This window comes from Triturus cristatus, chromosome 6 (assembly GCF_964204655.1).
Source record: "Triturus cristatus chromosome 6, aTriCri1.1, whole genome shotgun sequence".
NCBI lineage: Eukaryota > Metazoa > Chordata > Amphibia > Caudata > Salamandridae > Triturus > Triturus cristatus.
In genome coordinates, this window is record NC_140589.1 from 199289849 (window position 1) to 199310022 (window position 20174).

Sequence of the window (20174 nt, forward strand, 5' to 3'; positions counted from 1 at the left end):
AATGTATCCTATTAATCAGTGTCTTCCATAGAAGCCAGAATTTACAATGGATCAGTTTTTCTTCGATGAGCAATCCCTATTTTAAGAAACTGTCTACCACAATGTTAAAGCCCCTTACCAAGTGTTTAAACCAACTTTATGGGTTAACCCTGCACTCTCCATGCTGTAGCCACTATCGTGCCATGGCTTAGCAGAAAAAGACAGACTAGAGATTATTAGGTGCAGGCTTGGGATCCAGGCCCATTATAATATGTAGGCTTGCCAGAACAGTTTGGACTGGTTGTTGATAAATAAATAAGGGTATAACAAAAATTGTACAGACATAGCAAGCTTCAAGTATATGCATCTAATTAAGTTGCAGGAGCCATCCCAAGGACATACAGACCAGAGCCCGGAGTGTTTCAATGGAACGTCGAGGCACATACCAGCGGTGCAGGCTACTACCATGCCCATTGGCCCTGGGGTTCCTGTGACGGGCCAACCCTTACTGGTGCACAGGATGCCCACCAGTGGATACTGAGGGCTAATGGCTTTCCCCTGCTACAGCAGTGCTCCTGGTGGCTTGGAGGATCAAGACGAAGGCTGATCCCGACGCCACGCGGCACCTCTCACTAAAGGCGAGCCATCTCATTGTGGTGGGCCGATGGCACAACACAGGCACCAGACCAGGACTGGCGATGAGGATAGCACGGACCTGAGGTGAAGGACCCCTTGAGATGCATACCTCTCCTCTTTTCCAGTCCGTGCCTGCTGCAGTGCTACCTTGTACTCTTCCTCTTGACTTGCACTGTAGCTGCAGACTGAATGGAGTGAAGGGCCCTTCTCCCCCTCCCACCATTGCTACTCAGCATCTGGAGTTTTTCGGTGGCCTGCACTATGGCTCCTGCTTCTCCTTTGGATGAGAATGTCTTCTGACCATCATGCCACCTCAACAGAAGCACACCATGTGCGAGGGGAGCTGACAGGGGTCTCATTAGTTGTCATGAGCCATCCTATTGTTGCACCGATGACTCTCTGGGGCGAAGCTAGACATACTGTGAATGGGCATCCCCCCCAGCTATCCACCCTATATATTTTCCCTTCCTTGCTGGCAAGAGCCTGCTGTGCTGGTCCATGGAAAAGTTGCTCCCACGACTCCGCACACACCCTACACCTTTGGCTTTTGCTTTGGCTACTGTGAAGATGAGTAAAGACCAGAAATAATCCCAGCCCTGCTAGGGAAAAATTCACTGTACTGGAGGCCACACAGGATCCGGATCTTGGAGTCGTTCTATCTCCTCATTTCTTTAGGCCATACGCAATTATAAGGCCTCCTTGGAGGGAAAGATTGGGAAGGTCAGTGTGGACCTGTCCTTACTTCGCCAGGACCTCAGGAATGCAGTTGACCGACTTTGTGGAGGTGGAGGAACAAATCTCTAAGGCCAAAGTCTCCGATTAATCCTTTCAAACCAAAGTCAGGGAATTGATGAGGACATTCCACCTATTGGAGGCTCGTGATGAGTATGCTAAAGGTCGATCCAGAAGATACAATATCTGGATAGTGGGTGTCCTAGAGGGCGCTGAAGGACCCTTCCCAGGCGCTGCTTCCTAATTGAACGTGCCTAGAACTGTTAATGGGGCAGCTACAACTCGGGTCCCACTATGGCCTTTAATTGTATGTATTCTCAATTACGCCAACTACAGTGTGATCTGAAGGGCCTTTGTTAAAATATGGGTTCTCTGGTTGGCACAGGTAGGTACTTGTGACAAGCAGGGAACCTTTCCTCTAGTCAGGATGAGGGGTTACACTACTAAAACAACCCCTTGCTCACCCTCTAGGTAGCTTGGCGCGAGCAGACAAGGCTTATCTCAGAGCGTTATAGGTTAAGCATTTGTGAACACATACAGTAACCAAGTGACAACACTACAAATGGACACCACACCGGTATTTATATTAAAAATAAGGAATCTTTATATAGGATTATCACAAGACCATTAAACGATTAAAAATACACAATACGGTTGCTTAGTTGGTAGAAGATTGCTTAGTTTCTCTTAAGTTCTTAAATGCGACACTTTAAGTCAATGTACCTTAGATGCGACATGCAGGGCAACGAAAGTGTTGCAGCGATGCAGATGCGTTGAAGTTCTTGGTGCAAAAGAAATAAAGACGGGATCTCCCAGATGCGTTACGCTTCTCCGATGTTGTGAGAAGGCTCGACTCAATGCGTCAGCTACAGCGGCGTCACCCTCGACGAGATGTGACGACCGCGGCCTTGGCTGCGGCGCTCTTCTCCGACGTTGCGAGACGCTTCCGCTCGATGCGATGCTGCAGCGGCGACACCCCTTCTGTGAGATGCGACGACAGCGGCTCCGACGGCGGCACGCTTCTCCGTGGATGCGAGGCTCTTTTCTGGATGCGGTGCAATGCTACAACTACGATGGCTGCGATGGCGACACACTTCCTCCTCGATGCGAGACTCTTCTCTCGATGCGGTGCAATGCGACAGCTGCGATGGCGACACGCTTCTTCGGCGTTGCGAGACACTTCCGGAATGATGCGAGACGCTTCCGCTCGATGCGATGCTGCAGCGGCGACACTCTCTGCGAGATGCGACGACAGCGGCTCCGATGGCGGCACGCTTCTCCTCCTTGCATCGCGCTTCCAGCTCCTTGCGACACGCAGTCCCTCAGAAGGCCCAACAACAGCAGCAGGCACTTCCAAAAGACTTTGGGGAGCTGGGGATGAATTCCACTGGTCCTGGGACTTCGTTCAGGGGGCAAGCTCAGTTCAAGCCCTTGGAGATCTTTTAAGTACAAGTTGAAGCAAAGTCTTTAGCAGTCTTTCTCCTCTCCTTCAGCAGCAAGGCAACCACTGCAGGCCAATCCCCCAGGTCAGGCACAGTTACTCCTCCTACAGCTTTCCCAGTTCCTTCTCTTCTGGCAGAGGTTCTTCTTCTTTCAGCAGGATCTGATCTAATTTCTTGGGAGCAGGGTCCCAATACTTATACCCCTAATTCCTTTGTTCCTCTGGGGTTGAGGGGCCTGTGCCCAGTCCAAACCAGTTCTTGAGCACTCTGTTGACATGACTCTGCCTTTCTATTCAGGGTGCAGGGCAGAGACATCAGCCGCTCCGCAGGAGGTGGAGCCAGCATTGTGGTAGCAGAGCACAACCCTATTCAGAGCCCAGGTGTACTCCTCCCACCCATCTGACTGCCAATCTTCCTATTCACCACCAGGCTGCCTAGCCCTGCCCCTCTGGGTTTCCCCAGCCCTGTCACTCACACAACCAGACAGGCAGGTACACATCACAGCAGAGGCGGGCTGACATGGTCAAGCAAGCAAATACCAACTTTCTAAAAGTGGTATTTGCAAACACAGAATATTAAAATAAACTGTACTAAAAGATGTATTTTATTATTATGAGTTCAGGCATACTAAACTCGAATTTCTACCATGTTCCCTGGGTCTGTTAGGATCATAGAATGTAACAATTCTAACAGCCCATTCTGGCCTATGGAGAACAGGTAGCCTTACAATAGTGAAAAACGAAAATGGCTGTAATTCACTATTAGGACATGCCACACACATCAGGGCTTGTCCTACCTTATGCTTACAATGCACCCTACCCTAGGGCCTACCACAGGGGTGACTGATATGAAGTTAAGGGAAGGTTTAGGGACTGGCAAGTGGGTGCACTTGCCCAGTCAGCATGACAGTATCAGACTGCACGCAGGTTCTGCAATGGCAGACCTTAGATACATTTTACCAGGCCGCTTCTGTGGGTGGCACAACCAGTGCTGCAAGCCCACTAGCAGCATTTGTATTTACAAGCCCTGGGCACTCCTGGTGCACTTTACTGGGGTCTGACAGTAAACCAAATAAACGAATCATGGAATCCAACCAACATATACATTTTAAATAGGGAGCACTTGTACTGTGGCACTGGTTGGCAGTGGCACAGTGCTCTGAGCAGCTAACATCAGCAAAACACATGAGGCACAGCGACAAAAAGTGGAAGGGAGACTCACGCCTAGGTGCCAGGTCTAACAGCCTTCCGCAGTTATGTGATTCCACCCCTGCCATTGTCTTCCCGGACTACACTCTTAATGTGCAACAACAGGGCTGCTCCTTCCTGGAAGTGAAAAATAAACTTTAGGCTCAAGGTTACATATAAGCAGAAAACGTTATTCTTTGATACACCTGAGCTTGCCTGGAATTGGGTGGAGGAGTGGCCAATCCTCGCCTGTCTCCGAGCTGCCTCACTGGGCTGGTCTAGATTGACTGGGTAGGAGGGGACGTGGAAGCAACCGCCACTCCGTTGCCGGCACAACAGAAGTTGCTATCAATCTTTTGACTCCGTGCGTCTCAGCACCCACCCTTTATACACTTGTACAGAGGACAACACACTATGCACTTACTCAGCTGAAGCATAAACTGGTCCCTATACCTAATGAACCGGTACTGCATCAGGTCTGCTGGCTTCATTGGAGCACCACCATCTTTTCTCTTTTTCCTTTTCTCTGTCTTAAATTTGTTGGTTGACAATTGCAGCAACTTTATGATTTTGGTGGGATATTCTGGATTTTTCTTTGTTTTATTGTTCTTGTGACAGATATTTCATGGGTAGAAGGAGGGTAGGGGCTTACAAATTTGGGTTTCAGGGGAGGATAGTTTGGAATGTTTCTTGGGGGGGGCTGTTTGCAACTCCATATTTAATGTTCTATTCTAGTTGACCCCCTGCAACATATGACACAGACACGCCACCTGCACACCGTCCGGATGAATCTACTATTTAATTGGCCGTACTGAATCCTAATGTGGAACGTGAATGGGCTCATTTATAGGTTCAAACAAGGAGCAGTTCCTGAGCTGACAAGTTTATAACCAGGTGTACCATGCAGGTTCTACCGAAGTGCACCGGGTGTCACTAAACTCATATGTAACTCTATCCCTGGTCACATCAGCAGTCACTCAAATACCCGCTAGGTTGTTTCCTTAGTCTCACAGGCACCTTGGAGGGGCAACCATAGTCTATCAGTAGAATGTGTACATCTCCCCAGCAGCAATCGACTCCTCTCTGTCTCATCTGGTACCCACATTGCATCACTACCCGCTGGAACCTTTCTACAGCTGGATCCCAATGCTGTAACGAACCCGACCTTAGACACACTTAGCAGAAGCTTGATCACTAGAGTAACTCCAATCTCAACATGGACCACCTCCTTCAGGCTCCATGATGTCTGTAGGAAATGGCACCAAAACAGTAGACAGTTCACTTTCTTATCGCACTCTCACTCCTCCTTCATAGACCACTTCTTTATGCCAGGCGTTGGGCTTACCTAGAGTAAGGGGAGTAAACCTCCCTCCACACAGCGTATCTGACCACTCCCCTGTAGAGTTTTGCCTAGGGATGGATATGCCAGCCACCCCTGGCGACTGGCATCTTAGCAACTCGTGGGTCAAAGACCAGCACTTTGCTGACTACCTCCGAGATGTAATCTCTACATACTTTTAAACTAACGTTGGGTCAGTAGATTCAGCCGCTACTGTAAGGGAAGCATTTAAGGTGGCAGCCCGCTGCCACATTAAATCTTATATCACAAGAAAGGACCAGGAATGGGTCACGGTAACATTTGAAATAGACCTTGCTAGCCTAGAGCACATCCACTCTCTCCACTGTGCCACAGAAAGCACGCTGCAGCGATTACCAGGTCCAGTCGAAGACCTATGACAACTTAGACTACACTCTAGCGCACCTTGCTGATATTGCAACACCACATTTACTACTGGGCTGTAAAGCAGGCTGACTCCTAAACTGACTCGTGACCTGAGAACTGGAATCCAGGGTGATCCTCTGCGTGCACCACAGAGACGGCAAACCAGTCTACGAGGCCAACCTCATCACTGAGGTGTTTTCATACTATTACACGATGCGCTACGCCACCCACTCCCCGGCCTATTTGGAGCAGACTTCTCCTATAGCAGATGATCTCCTGATGAGCTCTGTCAGTGAGGCACAGAAAGAAGATCTAGAGACCCACATCCTGCAAAACTCCAGGCCCAAATGGGTTCCCAGCCGAATTCTTCAAACAATACTCCTTTATACTTGTCCTCAAGGAGAGCATGGGAAAAGGGTACCTGCCATGAGGTATTAGAGGTTCCACTATCGTGATCATTCATAAATCAGCAAAAGACCCTATTGACTGTGCCTCATACCGTCCGATCTCCCTGATCAACACAGAGGCGAAGCTCCTTGCAACAACAAAAAATCCTAGCAACTTAATTGCTGTAAGCTATCCACTCACTTGTCAAACTCAACCAGAACGGTTTCATGCCGATTAGCATCTATCTTTCATGTTCAGCATCCTCCATAAAAAGATTTTCAGACCCTGCTTCCTACAGATTATCCGAACTCTTTATTATGAGCCCTGGACAAGGATCTGAGTCAGCTGTGCTCTATCCCTCCCCTTTCCAATCTAGAGAGGCATCAGGCAGGTTTTCTCTCTCTCTCTCTCTCTCTCTCTCTCTCTCTCTCTCTCTCTCTCTCTCACCCTCTCTCTCTCTCACCCTCTCTCTCTCTCACCCTCTCTCTCACCCTCTCACCCTCACCTTCACCCCCTCCCCCTTCCTCCCTGTCTCCCTCCCTCTCCCTCCTTAAGCTCGTAGTTGAGACATTGGCAGAATGAATGTGTGAAGACGCCCAGCTAAGTGGGTATCTGTTGGGACTCTGGTCACGAGGATTGAGTAGCCCTTTACACACATGACCTCCCACTATATATGCAAAGATTAGAGCAATCCATCCCTAGGTTGAAGGATATGCTACACATCTGTGGTGAAACCTCTGGCCTACAAGTGATTCATACTAGATCCCAATATGTTCCTGTGGAGGGCCCCCACCCCACTGATGTCAAAGTCTGGCCACTTACACTTACAACTGGACCCTTTAAATATTTGGATATAACTTTTGCCTCAGATCCACAACAATCTTGGGACCTCACTATTACCCCTTTTCTGCAAACCTTGAGCAAGGAGCTGACTGTCTAAAAATAAACTTCCCTTATTGATCATGGGGCGTGAATCCCTAGTTAAAATTGTGGTTCTCCCACAATTTCTGTATGTCCTCCAAAACTTCCCCTACGCCAAGCCCCACTCCCTTTTCTCCAAAATAGGAGCGCTATTTACCAAATACCTTTTGGCTGGTGCGTAGCCCCAAGTCTCCCTGCACACAAGCCCCACACGACGGCGGGCTGGAAATCCGGCACATACATCTGTATAACTGGGTTTTGCACCTGGGGGTAATTAATGACTTGATAAACAGGAACCAGAATGATCTGACATACCACTTAGAACGGGAATCTTTACAAACTTGGGATTTAGAACGAATACTCAGGTTTATTGTTTCCCAGGGTAGTGCCAGAATAAACCTGGATTCCTTTGACCTGCTGGCACAATGCTCTCAGATTCGTCAGCTGGCATAAATCCATAACTAATGAACAGCCACCCCCACCCCTCATTAAACAAGAGTGTTCAGCTCTCTCAGGTATGGAAGCTAAAACGTTTTCAAGCTTGGAATCAGGTCAGTATATTGAAAATAAGGGCTTAATGGTCTGATAATTGTATTGTCTTTCGAAATGTTACGAAACCCACTTCTGTTACCTGCAACTGACACATTAAGACCACCTCCTACAGCAAGTGCCAGACTTCAATCAGCTCAAATTCAAGGTGACAATGGAGACCATGGGGCATAAGGGGGTCTTCTGAATGTATAGATCATTTTTGATAAACTTACTGGATCCCTTGATACACCTCCCTGAAACCTGACACCAGATGTAAGACCACTAACTGACAAGGAATTGCAGGAAGCCAAGATGGCTGCCAGGTATTTGACCACATCTGCCAAGCTCAGACTGATTCAACTCAAGTTGTTCCATCTGCTATATTATGATCCCCATAGACTTTGGCGCATGCGAAGGAGGCAAGATAACTGCTGCCCTCATTGTCTGCTTGAATGTGCAGGTTTCTCCACATGATATGAGATTGCCCCTAAATACTGCATACTGGGCCACAATACATGATTCCCTTTGTAGCCCAGTGGGTTGCGTCTAAGACTCCGAACCCAAAGCAGGTGATTTTAGGCATTGACGACTTGGAGATGGTTTCTGTGGGTACCCACTGCTTAGTGGCCAAAAGAGACCTTTCCTGTTGTTGGATCACCATCTCCCCCCCACCCTCCTACCCATTAGGCAGGTCATTATTTGCAACCCTTTTTGAATGGATGCAAATTGGGATGGTGGCCTCAAAGAACAGCAGACAGACATTCTTGTGTTATTTTTCCCAAATATAATTTTTTTAGAAGCAGGCCGTTCCCATTAATGGACAGGTGCTGCTTTAAAAAAAAATGATTTCCAGTTTGGGAACACATCAGTGGGAACATGGAGTGGTCACCAAGACAACTGTCTTACACCAACCCCAGTCTGCCAAACATGATTCCCAAAGTCAAAGCTTTCCCCCAGGCACAGTTTTCCCTTTGCAAATCAGATACCACCTCATTTGAGGTGTTGGTGTCTGATCAATGGTTTGTAACTCTAATTTTGTACATTCAATTACAGCCCCCAAATAGGGATGACCCCCACCTTTCACATTCCTACTATTTGTGATTCATAATGTTTTGAAAAACCCTCACAAAAAGGGGTTTATTACCTACTAGAAAGCCTATTTGCATTCACAACACTGTGATTTTGCATATTGCAGGGTTTGCAACCACAAAAGGGCTTTGTACATTAGGCTGAAAATCCTCTTATTCATAGGCCACTTCAGTAAGGTTTCAGTCATTTAGTAGAGCATGCCTACTCTTAAAAGGTAATGTCTAGATGTCCATTTGGTTTGGATACTAATAACTCACCCTTTAGTTTCATGATTGCTATTTAGCCTTGTTTAATCCCAAGAAAGACCCTCAAAGGGTGCTATCCAGATGTAGAGATTTGTTTTGTGCTCAGAAACTGCCCAGGATGCCCCGCACACTGGTGACTGATAACCTCCAGCACCCCCACACCGTGTCCGATTCCATGTCTAACTCTCTTAACCCTAAACTTCAGTGTAGACCAAAGAAACTCTAGGTGTATTCCCTGCTCACCTTTGGCATCAGTATCCCAAATCCCTAATTATCAATCTTGAACCCAGCTCTCCTTGTCCTTCCTATACAATATGAACTTAATTTTGAATTTCATATTGAATTTGAAATTAATTGTTTAAGATCAATTTAAAAGATACCACCTAAACTGAAATGTTTGTACTTAACTATACATTGAAAAATACAAATAGAAATATTGTCATTTTTTTAAATGTAAAGTTATATTTATTTTAAAATTAAAGAAAGTTATTAAAATATTTTTATGTAAAATGTTTTTATTTATATGTACTTTTAACATTGAATTGAATGTGGACACATTTTTTAAAAGTCGACATAAATGCATTTATTTTAACATTATTTGCTGTGAGGGTTCTGTTATAAGTGCCTGTCTCCATTATTTCCCATGGGAGCTTGTTGCAGTACCAGTCGTTGGCCTTGTGAGGCCCACCGGTAGCCAGAGAGTTCTTCAAATTCAGGGTTTTGAACGATGGATACCCCTTGCTTCCTATAAATATAAGATAGTGACAGTAGCTTTACCCAGGGCAACTTTTCTTTGCTGTTTATTTGTTGGCTTATTAAAAGCACATTTGTTTAATATTTGCCTGGATTATAGTTTCAGACATCTCTGTCTTGTATTTTGTACTGCTTTTAATTTGGGGGGTTTTCTTCATATTTTACCACTGTAATTTAAAAGCACTCTGATGTTTATGGCATTGTTGGCTCTTAAAAATTTGGAAAGACACTATATAGAGTAAAAGGTGTTTTATTATATGGAAGTATGTATCTTGGTAATCCTTTAGTATTCCTACTTAACACTGAAGTGTGACTTACTCCTGGTCTGAACGAAAGTACATTTACAATTATACTGCTTCATTTTAGTAGTAACTTTACAGTCAGAGTGTTTGGTTCACCCCCCTGTTTCACAAAGGGGAGACACGCAAGTCCACACTTTGTAGTAAATTTACCTTCAGAAATACTGAGTAGCCGAATGTAGTAAATTTACTACAAAGTATAAAAATAAGGGCAATTTGTAACAATGGGTCTAACCTGACTGCCCACATGTAATGATTTTAATTAATTGAACATAAACTACTACTATAAGAGTAAGCCTACCTTTGTGACTAGGCCCCAATGTGCTACTATGTAGAATTTGTGAATCTTGAATATTTATTTAGATACCTACCCTCACTAGACTTTTTGATGCTTCCCTGTCCAACTGACTTGTTCCCTTATATCTTAAACTCATTGTATTTGTGTCTTGACAAAAGAAAGTAAATGCAAATCCTGACCAAGTATAGACTTATTGAATGATTCTCCTACATTGTCGCATTTTTCAAAACTGTGGTTGCAACCCATTTCGCTGCTTTCCCTGATTAAAAGGGTCTTCTGAGCGTCTTTAAATTGAGGTCCTCCCCATGCGAAGGCATAAATTCCCCTCTGCTGCATTAGAGGAGCTTCTTCATGCCTATGCTAAATAGCAGAAAGCATTGAGTGTGATATTGCTGGCTGGATTTTTCTGTGGCTTCTGTTAGCATCATCAGGTGCAACCAAGTGTTGTATTCGCGGGTTTGGATTGAACTGGCCTACCCTGTTACGCCTAACAAACCAGACGAGGGAAGTAAAAGTGGACCCCTTTTCCATCTATTTTAGAGCCTCTCATGACGTAACCTTCCTGATGATCCTATTCAGCATCATGTTTCTCCCACCAAAAACTCTTGGAAACCCACTGCTAGCTCCCCTAAAAGTCATTCTGTTATCATGCCCGTGCCTACATGCATAATCACATTCATCCTATTTTGTTCTTGTTCCATTGTCTCCGCAGTGAGTGTAGGTCATTGTTAAACTTATCTTCTTGGCCTGTAAGACTGTTGTGCTTGGTCAACTGTCTCTATTGCTTAGAATCTCATGCCCACCGGTAGCCAGAGAGTTTTTTAAATTCAGGGTTTTGAAAAATGGAGACTCCTTGCTTCCTATAAATATAAGATAGTGACAGTAGCTTTACCCAGGGCAACGTTTCTTTGCAGTTTAATTGTTGGCTTATTGAAAGCACATGGGTTTAATATTTACCTGGTTTATAGTTTCAGACATCTCTGTCTTGTATTTTGTACTGCTATTGATTTGGGTTTTTTTCTTCATATTTTACCACTGTAATTTAAAAGCACTCTGATTTTTATGACATTGTTGGCTCACAAAAATTTGAAAAGGCACTATATAGAGTAAAAGGTGTTTTATAATATGGATGGATGTATCTTGGTAATCCTTTAGTATTCCTACTTAACACTAAAATGTGCTTTGACATACGTCTTTATATACATATCCTTTTGAGGGCTAATAGATATTAAGCAAGTTGGACACTTGAATTTTTTTTAACAGTGTTGTAGAGCATGCCTCTTAGAAATTGGATGACTGCAGCTGATTTTTCAATGGCAATCATAAAACTTTGAGATAATAGACATTTTTCTTTTCTTCCCATGTGTGACAGGATATAAGCCCATGCCCTGAGCACATTATGAACAATTCTGTAAAACAATGCCAAACATTTGTTTCACAAATACTTATTTGAATGTTGTGTTTTTTTAACACTATTGTTGATATGGTTGTGCACTACTCATCACATTCATCACAATGCAAAATAATGTTGGTACATTTGTTATTATTTTTAGGGTACAGAAATTCATGGAGCGTGAAGGGCGCAGACCTCGTCTCCTTGTCGCTAAAATGGGCCAAGATGGTCACGATCGAGGGGCTAAAGTTATAGCAACAGGATTTGCAGATCTTGGCTTTGATGTGGATATTGGTCCTCTTTTCCAGGTATATCTAGTCATGTTCCTTTGGAAAGTTAATCCTCATTAGTATCTAATTCTGATGCACTGCCATCAAGGTACAAGTCATTTAAGACTAAGACCCCTCATTTTAGTTACTAGTTATGTATTTGTTTAATAGTACATGCCTGTTAGGTTGAAAAAGTTGTTTTCTTCAATTTGCAGCTAACAATGGGCAGTGATTGCAGTTAGAATATGTAGATTTATCTTTAATGAATACATTCCTTATAAAACAATGAATAGTGGTATTGGATTTAAGTGACTCTCTGGCTGCAGGGTTTACTACATATTTACAGATTTACTGTATTGGGTATATAATTTGCCACATATTTTGCAATATTTTCAGTGTTAACAAAAAAATAGTTTCTAGTTTAAATAGGTGAAAATAGTATTGCCAAGTGCTATTCCACGTAATTTACATTTATCGCACTTCATTTAAAAAACGTTGCTGCATTATTCTGACCTTCATGCAACATAATTCTAGTAGCTTAGCTACTGGTAAAGTTCTGCAGAGTGGCTTGGGGCTACCATGATGATAAAATAGTTCACATATTTTACTGACTGTGAAATATGGATTTCTATACCACTGCATTTTGTGCAATAAAGGCACCCCAAACATGTTGTCTAGACTTATGTTACTAACGTTGATCAGGTCGTAGCAAATCCCTTAAAAAATCATTCTAATCATCTAATAAGATACATTTAAATAAAATTGGGAAAAGGGAAACCAATATGTGCAACTTTTAGTCTCTTTCTAGTAATTAATCTAAACTGAAAAAGGGACTTCTAGTCTAAAACCCTGATTTTTGGGGGGAGAAAATTGAGAATGGGAAGAAGAATGTGAAGAAGAATGTACAGTTATTCACAACTGCATTTTAACTATCACCTATTTGAGTAACAATTATTAATTTATTTGTTACTATTTGCTGCACATCAGTTCAGGAACTATGAGCTTAGAGAGAGGAATACTCAAGGTCATGTCTTCAGTGTTCCCATTCATATGTCATAAGTCATCCGTGACGTACTCCTGAGTTAGAGAGTATTTCAGAAGTATAGTCAAATGCATCCGTAAATTTGAGATAATACTTCTTCAAAGTGACTGGCTTTTGGTGGTCAGGCGTGGGGCATATAAAACCACCTGTTTATCTTCATGGATGCTTAATGTGAGTATAGTAATATTTCTCATATTAAATGCTAGACAGTTGGCTCTGGTGTCACACGACATATGGTACACTGAACTGAGGGCTTTTCTTAGAGTCTCAGGGCTGACAGAGTTTAATTTTCTGACGTTTACTGTTAAAATGCTGGAGTTACATGAGGAGTCAATATGATAAATTGTGGTCATTACGTCGGGAGTCACTACGTTTCAGGTAAGTTTTTTCCAGTCACGTTTGTTTTCAGCCCTGTGTCCTAAAATATTATATATATATATATATATATATATATATATATATATATATATATATATATATATATATATATATATATATACTGAAAAAACCAAAGGTTTCACACACGTTATAGTTAGGAATTAGCATTTAAAAAACCTTGCAAATTCACTGAAAAAACCATAGGTTTCACACAAGTTATAGTTAGCTGTACATTTCACTCGTAAAAAACCAATGAAATTCCAGCTATACATATATTACAAATTTTTTTTTTTCATAAAGACACATATGTCATTAGCAGAGGATTGCTGTCGCGTGAGTTATAGTTGCCTGCACTAACTATAACGTGGAATTTCATTGGTTTTTTACGAGTGAAATGTACAGCTAACTATAACTTGTGTGAAACCTATGGTTTTTTCAGTGAATTTGCAAGGTTTTTTAAATGCTAATTCCTAACTATAACGTGTGTGAAACCTATGGTTTTTTCAGTGAATTTGTACGGTTTTTTAAATGCTAAGTTACTTTACGCCGTTCGTGCCGTGCGCGCCCACTTCACTCAGTTCGTTCCGTTCGTTCCGTGCGCGCCCACTTAACGCAGTTAGTGCCGTGCACGCGGTGCGCTACGCGCACCGCGTGCCCACGTTAGGCTGGATGGGCCATGTACGCACGATGCCCTTCGCGCACCGTCCGCACACGGAGGACATATTATGCGCATCGTTCTGAAAGGTTTTCTATTACATGTTCACTGATGTCACATATGCCATGCTCGAAAGGTGCCCTGCGGGCACCTTTTGCACACGGGGGGGGGGGGGGGGGGAAATATGGATTTTGGTTTTTTTTATTTAATTTTTTACCGTACGCGTACGGTAAGCGTATTCTGCGTTTTTTCAAAAAAATAAAAAATTTATTTTTGGGCCTTGGGTGGCCTTCTGGCACACCATAACCAAGGCTAGGTGGTTAGGAGCTGTCTAGCCTGTCCCCTTTTTATGATATCCAACTTGGTTTTTCCTCCACCCCTCCGAGTGCGAGAGAGAAAATGGCGGCCGACACTTCCTGGTTTCGACCGATTCGAATGTTTACTAAGATCTAACAGCCAATCAGAATCGCGCTCGCGCACGGCACCGTACGCGTACGGTAAGCTTACGGTGCGCGCTCGGAGCGCGCTTACAGATATATATATTGATTTAAATGCTATTTTCTCAGGAACTACTGAACAGATTTACACCAGTCCTACAAAAGGCACTTCCTTGACCTGAGGACTACCTCTCTGCCAAATTACAAGTAATTCTGTTCAGCCGTTCGGGCTGTAGCTGTGTCTAAAGGTACTATGGAAAAATGCATGGGGAAAACGCGTTTTGGGACCCCCCTTTTTTCTCAGCCCCCGCTTGACGAATCCCCCCAAGACTTTCAGGGTAGGAGCGGAGCGTAGCTCCCCATTAGTTTTGAAAATTTCGCGAGGATTCGTCGACCGGCGCCAAAGTTATTCCAAATAGAATGTTGCGGATTTCCTATGGAAACAGGGTCCTAACTATAACTACCTACTGGCGACCGCCAGTAGGTAATATATATATATATAATTCCAATCTCCAGTTTCCCCTCCAAATCGGACATCGACACAGCAGACTCAGTAACAATTTTCCACACAAGTTTATTTGATGCTCCTTGTTACGTGTGCTTCGCCAGTATCTACTGCCTTGTTCATATTCATTCCCTGAAAAAAACAAAGATTACAGGGACGTTATAGTTGGGCTCAGATTTCACTTGTACAAAACCAGAGAAATTTAGCAGTTATAGTTACCTGAGCTGACTATAACTCACACCCTGCAATGCACTACGGTGGGTGTATAAACTGATATTCCCGAATTCGTCATAATGTTTCACAGGGGCTGCTGGTGCTCGTGGCGAATTTGCGAATATCGCAAGTGGTGCACCCCTATATTCCTCTCATGGGCTCAGAGCACATACAACCTGACCCCTTATGCCACTTTTTGCCACAACTGTTCCGATGAGATTAAAAGCCAGCCGCAACTCTCTGCTCAGGTTGCAGTCAGCCAATCACAGCATTTCTGCTGGCACGCGCATTTGTGACTAATTGCGAAATCGTCGCGAATTAGCCGGGATCGTGGATATCCTTATTTGGATTTCCTTACATTTCTCAACAACTACTGTACATATTTACTCCAGATAAAAAAAAGCGTGTTCTACGAACCAAAATCTACCTTCCTGTCAAATTTGCTGTAATTCTGTCCAGCAGTTCGGGCTGTAGTCGTGTGCACAGCTCTTATGAAAACTAACATGGGACCCCCATTTTTCTTGGCTCCCACTTGATGGATCGCTCCAAAACTTTCCATATGGAACAGGAATCACGGCACTCTTTTTTGGGGAAAGTGTTGTGAAGATTCGTCATGCAGAACCAAAGTTGTAGGCAAGTCAAAAAAACACTTTTTCCATGAAAACATGGACCTCACTATAATTACCTACTTGCGACCACTAGTAGGTAAAGATATATAAATACATACATACATGTGTATATATATATATATATATATATATATATATATTCGCAAAGGGCTCCATTTACTGGGGGCCCCCGACCCTGCAGGGCGGGCTCTTTGTGACAGGAACGGAGAAGCCTGTAGTTTCAAAGCATCAAGGAATAGAGCCCAACTCCGACTTAAGTCGGAGTTGGGCTCTATTCCTTGATGCCCCCTCCATCAAATATTCGCAAAGGGCTCCATTTACTGGGGGCCCCCGACCCTGCAGGGCGGGCTCTTTGTGACAGGAACGGAGAAGCCTGTAGTTTCAAAGCATCAAGGAATAGAGCCCAACTCCGACTTAAGTCGGAGTTGGGCTCTATTCCTTGATGCTTTGAAACTACAGGCTTCTCCGTTCCTGTCACAAAGAGCCTGCCCTGCAGGGTCGGGGGCCCCCAGTAAATGGAGCCCTTTGCGAATATTTGATGGAGGGGGCATGACCCGCTCGTGTAACGTGCCAGCCACAGGATTGCCGAGGATATTTGGCAACGTGAAGGAGAAAGGGAGATGAGAGAGACGTTTCTCTCTCTGGGACACCGCATTGCAAGTAAATTAATTTGTGCTTTGCAGCGAGGGGCACTGTGCCCGTGATTGATTTTGAACACTGTCTGCACTTGAATTGACATTTTCACTAAGACATTGATCTTCACACTATGGTGCATTCTGGGGCCTGCAGTATTTTACCGTGGACCACATGACCACTAGGAGGCTACAAATTACACTCACCTGTGAACAAGGCGAGGTCGCCGAAACCGGTCAGGAAGTTAAAAAGAGTGTTTTGATGCTGCAGAGCACTTGACGAATAAATGTCTCCTTGCAAGCAAGTCGGAGTTGGGCTCTATTCCTTGATGCTTTGAAACTACAGGCTTCTCCGTTCCTGTCACAAAGAGCCCGCCCTGCAGGGTCGGGGGCCCCCAGTAAATGGAGCCCTTTGCGAATATTTGATGGAGGGGGCATGACCCGCTCGTGTAACGTGCCAGCCACAGGATTGCCGAGGATATTTGGCAACGTGAAGGAGAAAGGGAGATGAGAGAGACGTTTCTCTCTCTGGGACACCGCATTGCAAGTAAATTAATTTGTGCTTTGCAGCGAGGGGCACTGTGCCCGTGATTGATTTTGAACACTGTCTGCACTTGAATTGACATTTTCACTAAGACATTGATCTTCACACTATGGTGCATTCTGGGGCCTGCAGTATTTTACCGTGGACCACATGACCACTAGGAGGCTACAAATTACACTCACCTGTGAACAAGGCGAGGTCGCCGAAACCGGTCAGGAAGTTAAAAAGAGTGTTTTGATGCTGCAGAGCACTTGACGAATAAATGTCTCCTTGCAAGCAAGTCGGAGTTGGGCTCTATTCCTTGATGCTTTGAAACTACAGGCTTCTCCGTTCCTGTCACAAAGAGCCCGCCCTGCAGGGTCGGGGGCCCCCAGTAAATGGAGCCCTTTGCGAATATTTGATGGAGGGGGCATGACCCGCTCGTGTAACGTGCCAGCCACAGGATTGCCGGGGATATTTGGCAACGTGAAGGAGAAAGGGAGATGAGAGAGACGTTTCTCTCTCTGGGACACCGCATTGCAAGTAAATTAATTTGTGCTTTGCAGCGAGGGGCACTGTGCCCGTGATTGATTTTGAACACTGTCTGCACTTGAATTGACATTTTCACTAAGACATTGATCTTCACACTATGGTGCATTCTGGGGCCTGCAGTATTTTACCGTGGACCACATGACCACTAGGAGGCTACAAATTACACTCACCTGTGAACAAGGCGAGGTCGCCGAAACCGGTCAGGAAGTTAAAAAGAGTGTTTTGATGCTGCAGAGCACTTGACGAATAAATGTCTCCTTGCAAGCAAGTCGGAGTTGGGCTCTATTCCTTGATGCTTTGAAACTACAGGCTTCTCCGTTCCTGTCACAAAGAGCCCGCCCTGCAGGGTCGGGGGCCCCCAGTAAATGGAGCCCTTTGCGAATATTTGATGGAGGGGGCATGACCCGCTCGTGTAACGTGCCAGCCACAGGATTGCCGAGGATATTTGGCAACGTGAAGGAGAAAGGGAGATGAGAGAGACGTTTCTCTCTCTGGGACACCGCATTGCAAGTAAATTAATTTGTGCTTTGCAGCGAGGGGCACTGTGCCCGTGATTGATTTTGAACACTGTCTGCACTTGAATTGACATTTTCACTAAGACATTGATCTTCACACTATGGTGCATTCTGGGGCCTGCAGTATTTTACCGTGGACCACATGACCACTAGGAGGCTACAAATTACACTCACCTGTGAACAAGGCGAGGTCGCCGAAACCGGTCAGGAAGTTAAAAAGAGTGTTTTGATGCTGCAGAGCACTTGACGAATAAATGTCTCCTTGCAAGCAAGTCGGAGTTGGGCTCTATTCCTTGATGCTTTGAAACTACAGGCTTCTCCGTTCCTGTCACAAAGAGCCCGCCCTGCAGGGTCGGGGGCCCCCAGTAAATGGAGCCCTTTGCGAATATTTGATGGAGGGGGCATGACCCGCTCGTGTAACGTGCCAGCCACAGGATTGCCGAGGATATTTGGCAACGTGAAGGAGAAAGGGAGATGAGAGAGACGTTTCTCTCTCTGGGACACCGCATTGCAAGTAAATTAATTTGTGCTTTGCAGCGAGGGGCACTGTGCCCGTGATTGATTTTGAACACTGTCTGCACTTGAATTGACATTTTCACTAAGACATTGATCTTCACACTATGGTGCATTCTGGGGCCTGCAGTATTTTACCGTGGACCACATGACCACTAGGAGGCTACAAATTACACTCACCTGTGAACAAGGCGAGGTCGCCGAAACCGGTCAGGAAGTTAAAAAGAGTGTTTTGATGCTGCAGAGCACTTGACGAATAAATGTCTCCTTGCAAGCAAGTCGGAGTTGGGCTCTATTCCTTGATATATATATATATATATACACACACACACACACACACCTAGATATACATACACAGGCGGTCACCAGTAGGCAAGTATAGTTAGGACTTAGTTTCCAAAGAAAGTGCTTTCTTTCATTTGCTAAGAATGTGGGCATCGTTTGGAGAATCCTTGCGAAATGTTCTAAATTAATGTGACGCTCACTTCAACTGCTGTCTTGAAAGTTTAGTGGTGATCCATCAAGTGTGGCCAAGAAAAAAGGAGGGTCCCAATCACGTTTTCCAGTGTTAATTCCCATAGGGACTTTAGACACAGCTACTGCCCGAACCGCTGAACAGAATTACACCAAATTTGGCATAAAGGAAGATAGTGACCTTGAAAAGTGCCTTTTTGTTATTTGGTGTAAATCCATTCAGTAGTTGTGGATTTATTAAAAGAAATTCAAAATTGTATATATAGGGATGCAGATCCTCAGAGGATCCGACAGTCCCGTGCTCAAATCTGATTGGCTACCAACACTTCAAACTAGGAAGTGTTGCAGCCATCTTGGGCCTCAGCTTCAGCCGAATCCCCAAATAAGGAATACCCTGACCCGTTAAACCTCTTGGGGTGTGGGGTACCAGAGGGACCATACTGGGGCAAAATATGTTTTTAAAAAAAGAAGCGTGGGCTCCCACCCTTCTCTAATATTTTACCCCTGGATGTGTCGGGTCCCGGGGGTATGCAGGCTTAAATAAAATGTAAGGAGAGGGCGTACTGGGCCCCACTCCTTGTGCTCCGGGGACTGCCTCCTCCCAGGGCTAATTGAAAAGAAATCGGGGGCCTTGTGGAACCCCCCCCCCCCCCCCCCCCGGGGACCACTAACTCCCCAGGGCTAATTTGTTTGTTTCGGGCCTCATGGACCTCCCAACCCCTGGGGATCATGACCTCCCTGGGGCCAATGGCTCTTATAAATTAGGAGGGGGGCCACACATCCCCCTTCTCGGCCCAGTGACTGCCACTTCCTGGGATAGGCTGTACATAATCAAAGGAGAGGGGCCTCGTGCCCCCCTCCTGCCCTCCTGGATCCATAGATAGGCCTGGCAACCGCCACCCCCTAGCACTTTCTCCTGCTATGTCCCGGTGTGCCCATCTCTGGGACATAGCTGTTTCTTGTGGCTTGGTGGGAGCTTTAACTTCTTCTGTCAAGCCACAGCAAACACTCTGCTTTCAGCAAGTGAGAGCAGTGAAAATGAACTTGCTTGCTGGATGTGGAGCATTCATCTGTTTTCTTGCCCGCTGTCAAGTGAGCAGGGAAATGTTGGAGGGAGGACCACCGGGGAGTCGGGGAGACTATTCCGGGGCACCTTCCTACCGCACAAGTATAGCCGAGCGCCGCTGAGAAGCCCCTGCAGGGGGGGGTCCTTCTCCTATGA

At 45.0% G+C, this 20174-nt stretch overlaps 1 protein-coding gene across 5 annotated transcripts in view; it reads left to right on the plus strand.

Moving 5' to 3' along the window:
* MMUT (methylmalonyl-CoA mutase) overlaps nucleotides 1–20174 on the plus strand; it is a 254830-nt gene that overhangs the window by 207097 nt on the left and 27559 nt on the right. For all 5 annotated transcript variants that reach the window (XM_085610519.1, XM_085610518.1, XM_085610517.1 and 2 more), the window contains exon 11: nucleotides 11776–11923. In XM_085610519.1, the coding sequence (XP_085466645.1) occupies nucleotides 11776–11923 (148 nt within the window). The remainder of the gene's footprint in view (nucleotides 1–11775; nucleotides 11924–20174) is intronic.